At 53.5% G+C, this 13,807-nt stretch overlaps 1 protein-coding gene across 1 annotated transcript in view; it reads left to right on the top strand.

Annotated features, from left to right (window-relative positions):
• PKNOX2 (PBX/knotted 1 homeobox 2) overlaps window positions 1–13,304 on the top strand; it is a 186,039-nt gene extending 172,735 nt beyond the window's left edge. Inside the window, exons 10-12 of the mRNA XM_027081894.1 lie at window positions 8,870–8,946; window positions 9,895–10,073; window positions 11,111–13,304. Coding sequence (XP_026937695.1) covers window positions 8,870–8,946; window positions 9,895–10,073; window positions 11,111–11,337 — 483 coding nt within the window. The 3' untranslated portion in view covers window positions 11,338–13,304. The remainder of the gene's footprint in view (window positions 1–8,869; window positions 8,947–9,894; window positions 10,074–11,110) is intronic.
• Window positions 13,305–13,807: the final 503 nt, after the last annotated feature.

The raw sequence follows: 13,807 nt of genomic DNA, 5'->3' as shown, positions 1-13,807 counted from the left end.
CCAGATAGGGTGAGAAACCCTGGCAGAGGGTCCTCTCCGTGGAGGACTGAGGGAGGGGCGCAGCTCAGCCCCCGCTTCTGCCCTCATCCCCTCTTGTCCAGATCCCAGCCTCGCCCTGTCCTGCCTGGGTGATTCTGCCTATTTCCGTCAAAAATGTGCCTGTTCTCTGTGCTGCTGTTACCCAAGCACAGGAGCAAGTTTACAGAGTATTTTCTGAGGGTGGGGGGAGCCTAGAGAAGAAACCAAGCCCCAGCGGCCCTGCCACCATCAGAGGAGCCCCTCCTCCCTTAGCTACTTCTGTGCGCCGGGGTGTGGGCCAAGCATTTTCCTGCATCATCTCGTTTCACCCGCCCAGCCGGCGGGTGAAATGATCCTCATTTTACCAATAACAAAACTAGGCTCCATGAAGGTAACGCATTCCCCAAGGTCCCGCAGGATTTGAACCCAGGTCAGCGTGGCTTGAGCCTCTAACGTCTCACCCACTAGGCTGTTACTGCCTCTGCATTGACGCAAGAAACCACAGCATCTCTCAGCTCCCATGCAAAGTCTAGGTAAAGCAAAGGGGGACCCCGACCCTCAGCGGAGGCCCAGAGCCCCATCCTGGGACAGCTGCCGGATTTTGATAGCCGGGCCCTAGTTTTAGATACAGTGAGGCTGTCTTACTGTCTCATCCCTCCTCTTCCTTCCGTATCCATCACATCCACAAGCCCGGCACGCATCCAGCCAGGGTCACAGTTGCGCTCTGCTTGCAGCCATCTCACCCCTGCCCCACAGAGCTGAGGACCTTGCTCCAGGGCCCTCGTATAAACTCGGCTATAGTCACAAAAGCTGAGTGCACAGAAACACCAGGGGCCTTCTCTGTTTGATTCTTTCGGTATTGAAATATAACTCACATGCCATAAAATTCACTCTTTTTAACTGTACAATTCAGAGGTTTCAAGTATATTTACAAAGCTCTGCGATCATTACCACTATCTCATTCCAGACTATTTCATCACCCTGGAAAGAAACCCTGTACCCATTAGCCGTCCCTCCCCTGCCTCTAGAAGCCAGCGATCTACTTTCTGTCTAGATGGGTTTGCCTGTTTTGGGTAATTCACGTGAAGGAAATCGTACGATATGGAGTCTTTTGTGACTGACTTCTTCCATTTAGCGTGATGTGTTCAGGGTTCATCCGTATTGTACCCTATAGCAGTGCTTCCTTCCTGTGTATGACTGAACAGTGTCCCATTGTGTAGATAGACCACATTTTGTTTATCCGTTCATCAGTTTATGGACATGTGGGTGGTTTCAACTTTTGGGCCTTGAGTGATACTGCTACACACATGCGTGTACACCCCACGATTCTGAGCCCGTCCTTATCTGTGAGATTCCTTGTCAGATTGCCAGCTATCCTCACCCACAGGGCTAGAGCCTCACATGCTGGGCTCATCCCTGCTGGGAGAAACAGGGTTGCCGCACACCCGGGTACAGTGTGTGCCCTGCACAAGGGCTCCCAGCCGGGGAAGGCTTGTGGAGGTGAGATCCGGTTGGTTGCCTCTGCGCCTTGGTGTTGCTTTCAGTCACTCAGCAAACGTTCTTGCCCCCTTCCCTGTGCCTAGCATTGTGTTAAGCTCTGAAGGAAGCATGCATCCATCCCTGTCAGAGGCCCATGTACAGGCTTCATCGACAGCTGACTTAGAACAGTGGTGGCTCTTACAACAGCGACAGTCTATGGAAAGGGCATGGTACTCGGAGGCAGGATCTAGATTTGAGTCTCACTGCCCCCTCTTCGTAGCCAGCAGACCTGCGGTGAATTGCTTAACCTCATGAAGCCTCAGTTTCCTCTGCTGTAAAATGGGAATCACGATACCCAGCTAGAATAAGATGATGGATGTGAAGGTACTTTGTCCTGATACTGACACAGCTGCTGCTACAAATACCCCCCGTCTCCCTCCAGGAATCCCCACCATCTGCCCTGCCTTGGAAAACGCTGAGAGAAAGCTTGACACTTCTAGGGAATCTGTGGAGGAAAGTAGGAAACATTGAAAAGCAAGAAAATGGCCTAGGGAGACTGAACCATTCTTGTTCCAGAATATTTTGTCTACTACTTTTCCCTTTAACTTCATCACCTTATCTGAAATCTCACTCATCAGAGACCCACTTAAAATGAGCCAATCCTTGTCAAAATACCTACAGCGAGGCCCTGAGGCCATCACTCCTTCACAGCTTAGGTATGAATTCATCCAAAAGCTTGGTCTTCTACACCCACTCAGCTAAGATCACTTTCATGGGAAGAGTGCCAGTGCCTATTATTGGTAGAAGATGAGATTAGAACATTTTTAAACACAGCATTCTGAGGAGGTAAGCCAGACTGGGGTGCCAGAGGAACGGTTCCTAGCAATTGTTTTCAACCTCTTCTAGGTCCTTGACCCTTCTGAGAATCTGATGAAAGCTTTATCTCCATCATCATGAACATAGTTGCAGGGCATTTGACCGTGAAGCCCTAGAGGCCAGAGGCCTCCAGTTCAGGAAGCTGACTGTAGGATAACATGAAGACCCGGGGATTAGTGAGAGGGGTGCTGGGAAGAGTCAGCAAGGCACCAAAAAGGGAGAAGCTGACAAAGTCTGTGCTCTCCAGTCTCAGCGTTTACCCAGGTCTAGTTCTGTTCCCTGAAAGTAGGGGAAGATCTCTTGTTTGTTCTTCCTGAATCCGGGGGGGCTTCTCTCCACCAGAACACAGATCTTTAACTGAACTGTCCACTAAAACCTAAGCTTCAGGTAGGAGACATGATTTCGGCACTCAAAGGGCTGATCAATGAATCGGGGGAATAAATCATACACGTACTACGAGCGGTCAACCCGTGATGTCATCCAGTGCTGTTACACAAACACACACGCAAGGGGCTGGGGAAGAGATGACTCGATAGAGGTGGGGGGCTTGCCCATCTTGCTGGTCAGACACATCCAGCATAGTGTGTCCAGGACTGAGCATCAGATATCAAAAGGTCCTTCGACGAGTTGTGTCCAGAGAACGGCAGCTAGGATGGGGAAATGTCTGTTCAAATGATTCCGACAGGAAACGTGTCACATGATGAATGGTTAAAGGCTGGGGATGTTTGGTCTGTAGAAAAGATTAGTTCCTTTAGGGCAGCCTGGTACAGTAGAAGGAACAAGGCTTTGGAGGCAGACAGACCCGAGATTGAGCCCTGCTCCATTTCTTACTGACTATATGACCTTGAGCGGGTCAATTAACTTCTCTGATGTCAATTTCCTCTTCATAAAATGGAGATAATAATACCTACCTATGGTGAATATCAACAATACGTTAAAAAGCGCAGTAGCTGACAGAGGTGGAATGGCTGTGGTTAAAGACACAGGGGGTGTGGGTCCCAGCTCTGCCATGTACCCCCCATATAACCTGGGGCCAGCGTTTAACGCCTCTGGGCTCAGTTTTCTCATGTGCAGAAGGTACCCCCTCCCCATCCCCCTTCCCCCACAAATATGCTTGAAACCATCAGTTGTGGGAATAGCACCGTTAATACGTAGGCAGCCTGATACAAGCTAGAATTCCCCCACCCTCTCCTACCCATCTTCACACCCACAAACACACACAAAGGGAATGGTGACAAGTACCAGTTACCCCCTAGGGTCCTATGATCATTCAACGAAGACATACTGAACGCTCGGCATGGGCCAGGCGTTTTCCTCGGCACCAGTGAGGTGGGGATGAAAAGACAGGTGTGGACCCTTTTCTCAAACATTGCAGCCTGTCTGGTTGGGGTGAAAAACAACAGATCATCCTTGTAGTGTGTGGAATCCTGGGTAGGGTGAGGGCTCAGAGCTCATGGAGGGGGACCTAAGGAATCCTGGGTAGGGTGAGGGCTCAGAGCTCATGGAGGTGAGGGCTCAGAGCTCATGGTTGGGAGCAGGTTAAGAAGGACCAATCTTGCTGCCATGAGAAGGATGGATTGAAGAAGCCAGAGGGAGGGAGAGTGGTTTTGTAATTGCAGGAGGGTGAAGAACAAGAAGGCAGTAGATTTTTACAATGAGAAACTATACGGCAATGAACATGCGTGTGATTGTTACATAGAACAGCCATAAGTGGATCTCACACCATACTGTGGAGTGAAATACTACATGCTATATGATTCCATTTATATAGAGTCCCAGACCAGGCAAAACTAAACCATAATGGTTAGGGATGTAACATAGATAGTAAAACTATAAGGAAAAGCAAAAAAAGCGATTACCATAAACATCAGGTTATCTTTGGGGAGGATATCTTTGGAGGTATGTGATTGGGAGGGGGCAGAAAAGGGGCTGCTGGGGTGCTGGTAGAAGTCTAGTTTTTGACCTGGCGGGTGGTCACATGGGTGTTTGTGATACTACACCAAGCTATGCATTTCAGTTCTTTGTGCTTTTCTGTGTGTGCACAACTGTAAGTGGGGAGGGGAGTTGAAAAGAGAGAGAAATGGAAGAGTGGGACATATAAGCAAGGGCAGCTACAGCAGGAAAGGGAGGGTCCTTGGGTGACTTGTGTGCCCCTCTCCACCCCAAACTGCTCTAGCATCTCTGAAGTCAGGGTGTGCCTGCGTCTTCGATGTGATGAAATGTGGTTGTTTCAGGGCCCCTCACCATCCTGGCTGCCTCCCTCCGGCTGGTCTCTGGCCCTTCTAGAGCAGCGGCCACGCTGTGAAGCTGTGGCCGCAGCAGATCACGTGCCCACAGTTGGTCAGGAGCGAGAAGGGGAGGAGGGTGTGGTTGACCCCAGTGCAGGAAAGTGGGAAAGCCAGCTCCAGGCGGCCCCTGCTCCAGCGGCAGCTCCGACTCACACCTGCAGGCCGCTGCTTCCCACGCGCTGTGTCCCTCCGGCACATGGCCGGCCTCCTGCGGGTCTTCCTGGGCTAGGAGGTGGGTGCACCATCTTGGGTGGGCTTTGAGTGAAAGGCGTGGCCAGGGGCCCATGGGCCAGCCTGGCTGCGCTGCTTTCAGACCCGGGACCCTAGGGGGAACCCATAGTTCAGACTGAGAGATGCCTTCAGCTCCAGTTTAGCCCAGAAGAGACTTGAGTTCCAGGGCCAAAAGGGAGGTGTCAGGGGCAGAGTTTGGTCAGACGTCAGAGGAGCTTCCCGATGCCAACTGTGGTGTCGTGAAACGCCTACTCAGTATAAATCCTGCAGTTCCCTTCCCCAGAGACTAAATATTCAATGATACCGTGTCTGGGAGGCTTCACCATGTGGTGCAGAGTGAGTCAGTGCAGCGCACATGCTTTGCCTGCATCATTCATTCAATCACCCCCGAAGTCCAGGGAGTAGCCACCATCTTCTTATTTCTATCTTAAGCCCAGGAAACTGAGGATGGCGTACATCAAACAGTGAATCGCCAGGAGGGTCACACGGCTGGTTAAGTGGTGGGTGCAGGACGCGACCTCTGCAAAGGCCATGCTCTTAACCACCAGGCAGCACTGCCCAGCCCCCTGAGGCTCCCCGCTGGCCCTGAAAAGGAGCTGGAATTTTCTGGTCCATTCTCTGTCCCTCCTAGAGGGCTGCTGCCTGTGCCCTTCCCTCCCGACTCCAGAGGAGCCCCTCCAAACTGTGATCAGAGAGCAGCTGCTGCAGCCTGATGGCTCAGCACCGTCTCGCTGGATACCTCTCCCCGTCCCTGGCCTCGAGCCCTTCCGATCGCGCTAAAAGTAGCACTGACCAAATCGAGGGCTGTCCAGGGGCCAGGACTATTTTGACTCTGTCCTCAGGAATCATCTGGTGTGAGGCGTAGACGAGCTGGACTGCTCCCATGAGCACCCAGACGTGGTGCCAGGAACGTTCTGGCGACAAACCTGTCCCCAAGGCCGTGCCCGATGCAACCACTCACCCCATGGCCTCCACCGCATGCCTCACGGGACACTGGTCCCAGGAGCAATGGGTGGTGGGACTTGCCCCCCAGGAGGATAAGGGCTTTGTATCCCTACCATAAGAGAACAACCAGCCAGTTTCAGGGTCCCTGCCTCTCCTCCCTCTCCAGTAATTGGGAACACATTAATCTGTGGATTGATGACATCCACTCAGAGTGGCGGCCCGCACGCGAAGCCTCCTTGGAGACAGCAGCAAATATTATCTGGGTGGCGCTGAAGCATTTCCTTCTCTGGAGGTTTCTAATGATGGACGAGATTTGCATCTGACTGACTTGACTCTAAGTCCCAGTGCAAAGCCCCTGTCTGGAAGGCCCAGGTCCTCCTTTACTGGGATGGCTTGGCCATTCTTCAAAATCCAGTTGAAGTCCCTCCTCCCTAGGGAAGGCTCCCCTGACTTCTCTTACCACCCGACAGGTACTTACACACTACGTTTTCTTCTTTTTTTTTTTTTTTTTGCCTCCAGAATCTGAGCTCTTTACTAAAACAGTTTACAGACTGCAGTGCTGAAGACACACTACCTTTTAATAGAGGCTTTTTCCTTTGCCTGTAGCCTTGCCCTCTAAGCTGCGAGCTCTATGGCCAGGTATCGTTCACTTGCGGCCACCTCCGAGGTAGCAGCTTCCCAGCATTTGTGGTTGATGAACCGGCGCAGTCGGCAAGGCTCAGGGAACAAGTCAGCCATCTCCTTCTTGTGCTGGTTCACTCATCTGTTTCATACACAACACTGAATATCCACTCTGCCTGTTACTGGTCTGGACACTGGAGATGCAATGTCTAATAAGACTGGGTCCCTGCCTGAGAGCAACTCCCAGGATAGGGGGGAGATATCTATCACCGTATAGCGGGCTAAAGGCAATTATTCAAGTGCAGCAGGCAGTGACTAACTTTGCCCCGGGGAGCTGGGGGGAAAGGCCTCTCAGAGGACTTGACCTGTGAAAGGTCTTTGCAGAAGCTCAGAAACGTACGCAGTGGAAAAGTGGGAGAAAGCTTTCCAGCAGAGGGAACAGCATGTGCAAAAGCATGGAGGTATGAAGGGCCTAGTGGGGCCTGGGAAGGCCGAAAGGTTACTATATTTTTGCTGTGTTCTCAGACCGGTTGCCTTGGATGACGGGGAGGCTGCTCGGCTCCCATCAGGGCCGCTGAGCTTGGAGCTCCACGGGGCAGGGGAGGAGGGCTCGGCCACCACCCCCCCGAGGGTGTCAGATGCACAGAGCCCCTGGGAGGCTACAGTCTCCTCCCCACCTCCCTGGGCTCCTTCCCAGTTAGATGAAATTGGCTCCTATGACACCGACGTGCTTTCCTTCTTGTTAGAATCTTAATATTATATGGATCACGAGTCCCGGCTGCCCTGGTGTTGTGATCAGGGTCAGAAGTGTGAATTAAAACAACACACGACCCTGATTGCTTCAGTCGAGGGACATTGAGGACACCGAAGAGGTTCCTTTCCTTTGTCACTGATAATGAGAGTTCTGTGGAGGTTGTTGATCTCTAGCTCATCCCTTAGAGAGCTTTAAGCACCTTGCCAACATTGTCCAACAGTAGTACGAAGAGCGATCTCTTATTGAGCACTTTACAAGTATAATTTCTTTTAATCATTAGATGACTTTATCATGTGGGGTTAAGTGATGTGCCTGAGATCTCACAGCTCTTCATGATAGAGCCAGAATCTGAGCCCTGGGCTTCAGGACTTTGGAAAGCCCAAGCACCACTATCTCAATAAGGGGATGATTCTGACCTGAGGACAGCTTGGCCCTCTACCCTGAGAGCTCCCGAACCTCCCCTAGCTGCCAGGGCAAGGCTCTGACCCGTTCAGACGCTCATCACACCTATATTGCAAGTCTGCTGGGTGCCAGGTGTTATGCAGAAGCCTGGGAAAGACACACAGACACATAGACCCAGACATCATGGGGCTCACCACCCAGTGGGATCCAGAAGGTCCCCTAACCCTCTGCCACCCCAAACTTTCCCAGTCTTTAATGTGACCTATTCAGCCTCCCCAGCGCTTTGGCCAACACCCACTTCTCCTAAGCTTCTCCGGTGCTTGTTACCCAAACCCCAGCACCCACCGCCTTGTTTCTTTTGCTCAGCAGCCATTTGTACTTCAGGTACATGTGGCGGGTGCTGGGGGTACATTAATAAGAGCTGGTCTCTGCCCTCATGAAACATGATCCGAGAGAGAGACACGTGTAATCAGTGCAGGACTGAAGGCCCTGCCCCATGTCCTCACTCACCCCCACAAAGACACTGACTCCGTCTCACAAAGTGGCAGCATGAAGTGATGGGGGCAGCCCGGACCAACGTCAGAACTGAGTTCTGACGGGGAGTTCTGAACTGAGTGCTGGGGGACAGTGGAGATAGTCCTTCAGTTTCTTCACCTAACCTGCCTCTTACCAAGTGTTACCGATATGCTTTATGAAGTGAAATTAAGTGCATGAAAGCATTTCATAGGCTACAAAGTATTACACAAGTCGTAGTTATCATTATATTTATCTTCCGTCTCCTAGGATGCCTGCATGAATCTGCACACGTAGTAGATATTCAGTAAATGTCAGTTAGTTTAAATTAAATGGATTCGTTCACCCGTTTACCACCTTCTGAGAGTCCTGTGGGCTCTTGAGGCCATTGTCAATCCTAATATTGATAATGCCTGACCTGCCTGTTTGGGGGTGGACCAAGTGAGAATGCGACACTGCTTTGGAAGCGATCAGTATTGAACTGTACCAACCCTTGGGAAACCACTTGGTCCTCCACCATGGGGGGCTGGGCTCAGGGCAGGTAGCCCTCCTCAGGCACAGAGCAGCCTCCCTCCAAGCCCTTGGCCATTCTTTCTGGGGAACATTACACTTTCCCCTTTATGGGCTTCCAAACCCCTGGGGCTACCTGGCCCGCGATGCTGCCTGTGTTGTGGGCACGGTCTCTAGGGGTACCAGGCCACCACGTGCCCACCCCTCACTAGCTCCTCACCTCTCATTTCAGCACCCCTACCCCACGGAGGATGAGAAGAGGCAGATCGCAGCCCAGACAAACCTCACCCTCCTGCAAGTGAATAACTGGTGAGTTAGTATCGCCTGCCCAGAGGCTCTCAGACCCAGGGGCCACTTGATGGGCAGGGGAATGCATAGCGGGGGAAAGAGGCTAGAGTGCCCAGCCTGGCCTCAGTCTCAACCTGGCGACCATGCGAGCCATCGCATGTGGGCTGGAAGCAGATATCCGGAATCAACACCTATAGCTTCATCTGCAGCTTCTCAGCGCCCTCTCCTGGGAAACTGTGTCAGGAACATCACTGGGAGCTTCTTGCCTTCTTGCAGAAAACCCAGCCCCACCTGCACTACGGACACACAGGGGTGCCTGCATCCCACGACCCGAGGCCACCGGTGGTCATCTGGTCTACTCACCACCCATGTAAAAAGAGCTCAGGCTGAAACGCTCTGCAGGGCTGGGAGCAGGAAGAATAGGGAGGAGCTGGCAGTCCTCACCCCACAGGGCTCCCGTGCCCCCTCCTCTGTGGCCACCTGGGGTGTCATAGAAACCTCAGAGGGCAAGTTCTGGCTGGATGGGAGCAGACCCTTGGCCCTCTGGAGAGAGGTCAGGTCAGAGGTTAGTGCCTTTGACTGGGGGGGCTCTTCCTTCCTCTGTTCAGTCCTGACCGGTCTGGAGCAGAGATTCCTGACCCCTCTCACGCATTCGTCCCACACTGGTTCGTGGTCCCCAAGCGCCCTGGTGACGTCACGAGCTCCTCGGTGCCCAGGGCTCATCACAGCTGTGCTTCCACACCCTAAACCGGACCCGGGTCTGTTCCGTACAAGGACCAGCTTCTCAGAGTCTGGAAGCAGCTTAGCGCTCTCTGCACACACATGCACACGTGTGCATACACGCGCACACAGACACGCACACGTGTGCATACACACGTGCACACACCCACACACAGACACACGTACCTGCGCACACATGCTCCCGCCCCCTGGTGGTGACTTACCCGTCTCCATCTTACTCCTGGGCAGGTTCATCAACGCCCGGAGGCGCATCTTGCAGCCCATGCTGGACGCCAGCAACCCCGACCCCGCCCCCAAAGCCAAGAAAATCAAGTCGCAGCACCGGCCCACCCAAAGATTCTGGCCCAACTCCATTGCTGCAGGGGTGCTGCAGCAGCAGGGTGGTGCCCCGGGGACAAACCCCGACGGTAAGAGCTGGGGCTGAGGGTACCGTAGATGGGGGCGGGGAGCTGGTCGGGAGGGGCTCCTGGAGCTCCTATGGGCGCAGCTGTGCACAGAGTCAGGGGCTGATAGTCTACACGCTTGAGTGGCCGTGTCAGCTCTGTCACAATAGGTATCCCTACCTGATCCCCATCAAACGATGTATGTCAGCCTGAAAGAAGAGGATTTTTTTTTTTTTTTTTTGCGTATACTTTAACAAGCCAAAAGCAATCTCACAAAGACGAGCGGGAGTCAGCTGGTGGTCATCTGAGTCAGTGGCTCCTCAGCAGAGTCCCCCCTCCTCAGTCCCACACCCACCTGAGGTTCCTCAGCACCCGAGTCCGCACAGTTCCCCAAGAGCCAGGGCCATCTATAAATACCGAAGCAGGCAGCTGGCTTGCGAACGGAGGCCAGGAAGAGCATTGTTTTCCCAGCTTCTCCATCACACCCTTCGTATACACGTTTCTAATTGCCGGTCGCCTGGTGCACGATGAATAATTCAATGAGCCACGAGCCAGACAACGTTTTATAGCTTAGCATGTGAAGCTAGCTCTGTGTGGGAAGTGGAGTGGAGGTGTACACGTGTGCAGGCGTACCTTCATGTCTACGTGCATTTATATGACTGGGTACCGGTTCTGTGTGGTGGGCAATAGTCTTATGGGGTAGAGTAGAAATCAACAGATTTTGAGCTTGACCAACCAGGGAGAGAATCCCAGCTAGATCATGCCTGACTGTGTCATCCTGAGCTAATGACTCAACTGTCTGAGACTGTTCCCCCCTCTTGAGGATGGGGGTGATAACACCTACTTACAGAATTCTTCGAAAGGCAACAGTGTTTGACATACTTACACAGAAGATGCTCAGGAAGTGGTACCCGGGAGCGCTGCTGCTTGGGTTGGGGCAGGGAGCGGCTGACAGGGGAACGGACGGGAGACTTCGCGCCAGGGGACTGTCCAGCGTAGGAGCTCACCACTGAAGCCACTGGCTTTCCTGGGCCTGACCCTTGCCTTCTTCTCCCACATAGGTTCCATCAACCTGGACAACCTGCAGTCCCTGTCCTCAGACAATGCCACCATGGCCATGCAGCAGGCTATGATGGCCGCACACGACGACTCACTGGATGGGACAGAAGAAGAGGATGAGGATGAGATGGAAGAGGAAGAGGAAGAGGAGTTGGAGGATGAGGCCGACGAGCTGCAGACAACGAATGTCAGCGACCTGGGCTTGGAGCACAGTGACTCCCTGGAGTAGCCGGGCAGCCCGGGTGGCACTGATCACCGAGCAGGAGTGTCGTCAGGAGGGCTTCAGGCTGGGGCGGGGGGAGACACGGGCAGGCAGCCCCGAGGAAGTTGGACCCTGGCTTCCCAAAATCAGTAGCTGGAGGAAATGCAGAGGAAACACCTGTTCCTTCCCAACCACCAAGCTTCCACCAGTACCCTGGCCCCACTTCCCTAGAGCTGCAGAGGACTCCGTTTGGCGGGGCCAGTCGAGCAGCCTGGACAGAAAGGCAGGAGTGAGATCTGGACTCACCGAATCCCTGAGGACAGATGGCACCCACGCCCCCAAATCCCCGCCACTGAAGGACTTGGGTTGTTTACAAGCCCTGCGCCGTGAGGTGGATCAGTGCTGTTCACAGAGTGAGCCTTTGCCAGGGAACAGAGTTAGGAGGAAAGGGAGAGACAAAGGGGGTCTGCGTTCCACCTCCAGAGGGCTGTTAGCTCCTCTGAGAGACATTCAAGGGCAGGAGGGAGCCTCAACGTATAATCCATGGCTGGAGGAGGGGAACGGCCTGAGGCGTCGCATCCGGCAGACCAGGGTGGAACCTGGACTCCTGGAGCTCCTCTCAGCCCTCCAAGGCCCTGTCTCTGGGCACAGGCAGCCGTGGACTTGGGAGAGAGGGATGGGAGCCACCGGAGCTGCCTTCTCTCTCTCCTGGAAATCAGCGGCAAGCTGGTGGGCTCATTTATAGGAGGTAAAGCGGAGTCCCTTCACCTGGGTTGGCTCCAGGACCCAAGGAGACGGCAGAACCTGGGCTGGGAGCCATATCAAGGTGACTTTGGGGACCACAGCGATCCCCAGCGGTCACAGAACTCAGCTCCTGTAACAGCAGGACAGCGGTGTCTTATCCCAGATGTTCCAGCCCTCAGATGGAGCTCCCCAGACGTTCCACCCCCTCCAGGGGCCATCAGAGAGGGTGGAGCCAGGTTAGCTTGGAATCTGTCCACCCTTCCTGTCCCTCACTGCTGTCCCCCTGCTCCCAGGCCGGCTCCACCAGCCTTCATCCTCTCGTCTTCACTCTGTCCTTCAGAGGAGGCAGAAGAAACATTGGAAAGAAGCATCCAGCCCAGTGGGAAGCCAGGGGTTGGAGAAGGTGCTACGTCCCTCTTCTCATCAATATCCAAAGTGTGGAGGAGGTGCCCCACCCCCCGCCTCACTGTTCTACACGCCATCACTTACACGGCACTGGAGGAACTGGGGCTCCACCAGGAGGAGTCGTCTTCCCACCATCTGCCCCACACACACCCTCCCACCCCAACATCCAGTCCCCCGGGGTTGGCACCCCATCCTCCCGTTCCCTCCTACCCCTATGGCTGTGAATGACGGGACTGATCCCACGTGTGTTTTCCATTGAAGTTAATTTAATGGACTTGCAGCTTCATTTGTCAGTCGTGCGTTGGCCATCTCCATCAGTGGCAGGATGTGAGCGGCTGCCTGGCTCAACTCAAGGGCCCCCGCGGGGCCCCCTAAGGAGGAGCAAAAGGAAGGTGGCTTTCCTGAGGTCTCCCTGAAATGAATGTATTTCTTCCCCCAAAAGAGCTGATATTTAATGTTTTAATAAGGATTTTTGAGAAACAAATAACCTTATTTATAATCTGGGTGATCCAATCATTTTTTACTCCCTTTTGATGCCATAGGTAGAGGAAAGTCTAGCTTTTTTGGCGTGAGACTTCTGCAACGTGAAGTGGGATAAAATACATTTCCTGTTCTGGTTCACTTTTCTTGTTCACATGCACACCCTTCCACTTATCACTTTGGACAGGCATCCCACCCCAGCACAGGCACACCTGCACACATGTGCCCACACATCCTCCTCCCAGCCCCCTCCACCTGCCTAATTAATGTTATGCAACCTCTTCTGATGTATCCACCAAACCAGTACTGAATGTGGCCGAGTTTTCAGTAAACCTTATTACCTACCATAATTCTGGCACGCGATTCTCTTTTTCTGTGATTAGGGGTTAGGGGGACCCTGGACCAGAGGAAATTTGGAGGCCTCGGCATACCCCTTGTTGACCTGAATACCCATGAAAGGACCAAGGAAGAAGGCTTTCTGGGTGTCCTCAGTTTACCTCTCTGGGGAGGACGACGGCCAAGTTCAGTACACTCAGCGCAGACGTGTCTGCTCCAAGACAAAGAGATGAAGGAGGGCAGACGGGAGGAGGCTCTGCACTGCCCTCTCCTGGCAGGCTGCCCCCATAGCAGGGGAGCTCTTCCACCACACTCCACCCTCCAAGCCCCTTGCTTTTCCGACCTCCATCCAAGCTGGGGCCACCACTGCCCCTCCCCCAGCCCTCACATGCCCTATCCCTCAGGTGAAAGGTCCCGGGAATCAGGAAGGAGAGGCAGTCTTGACTGCCACATTGAGTCCAGGAGCTGTGTCCAGAGCGTAGCCTGCCCTTTGAACCCCATAATTCAGCACTCTATTCCCTAGGGCGGGAAG

The sequence above is a fragment of the Aethalodelphis obliquidens genome, unplaced genomic scaffold (genome assembly GCF_003676395.1).
Source record: "Aethalodelphis obliquidens isolate GAN/ISIS:26980383/991018 unplaced genomic scaffold, ASM367639v1 scaffold46, whole genome shotgun sequence".
In the NCBI taxonomy this organism is placed as follows: Eukaryota; Metazoa; Chordata; class Mammalia; order Artiodactyla; family Delphinidae; genus Aethalodelphis; species Aethalodelphis obliquidens.
This window is presented reverse-complemented; position numbering and strand designations above follow the sequence as displayed.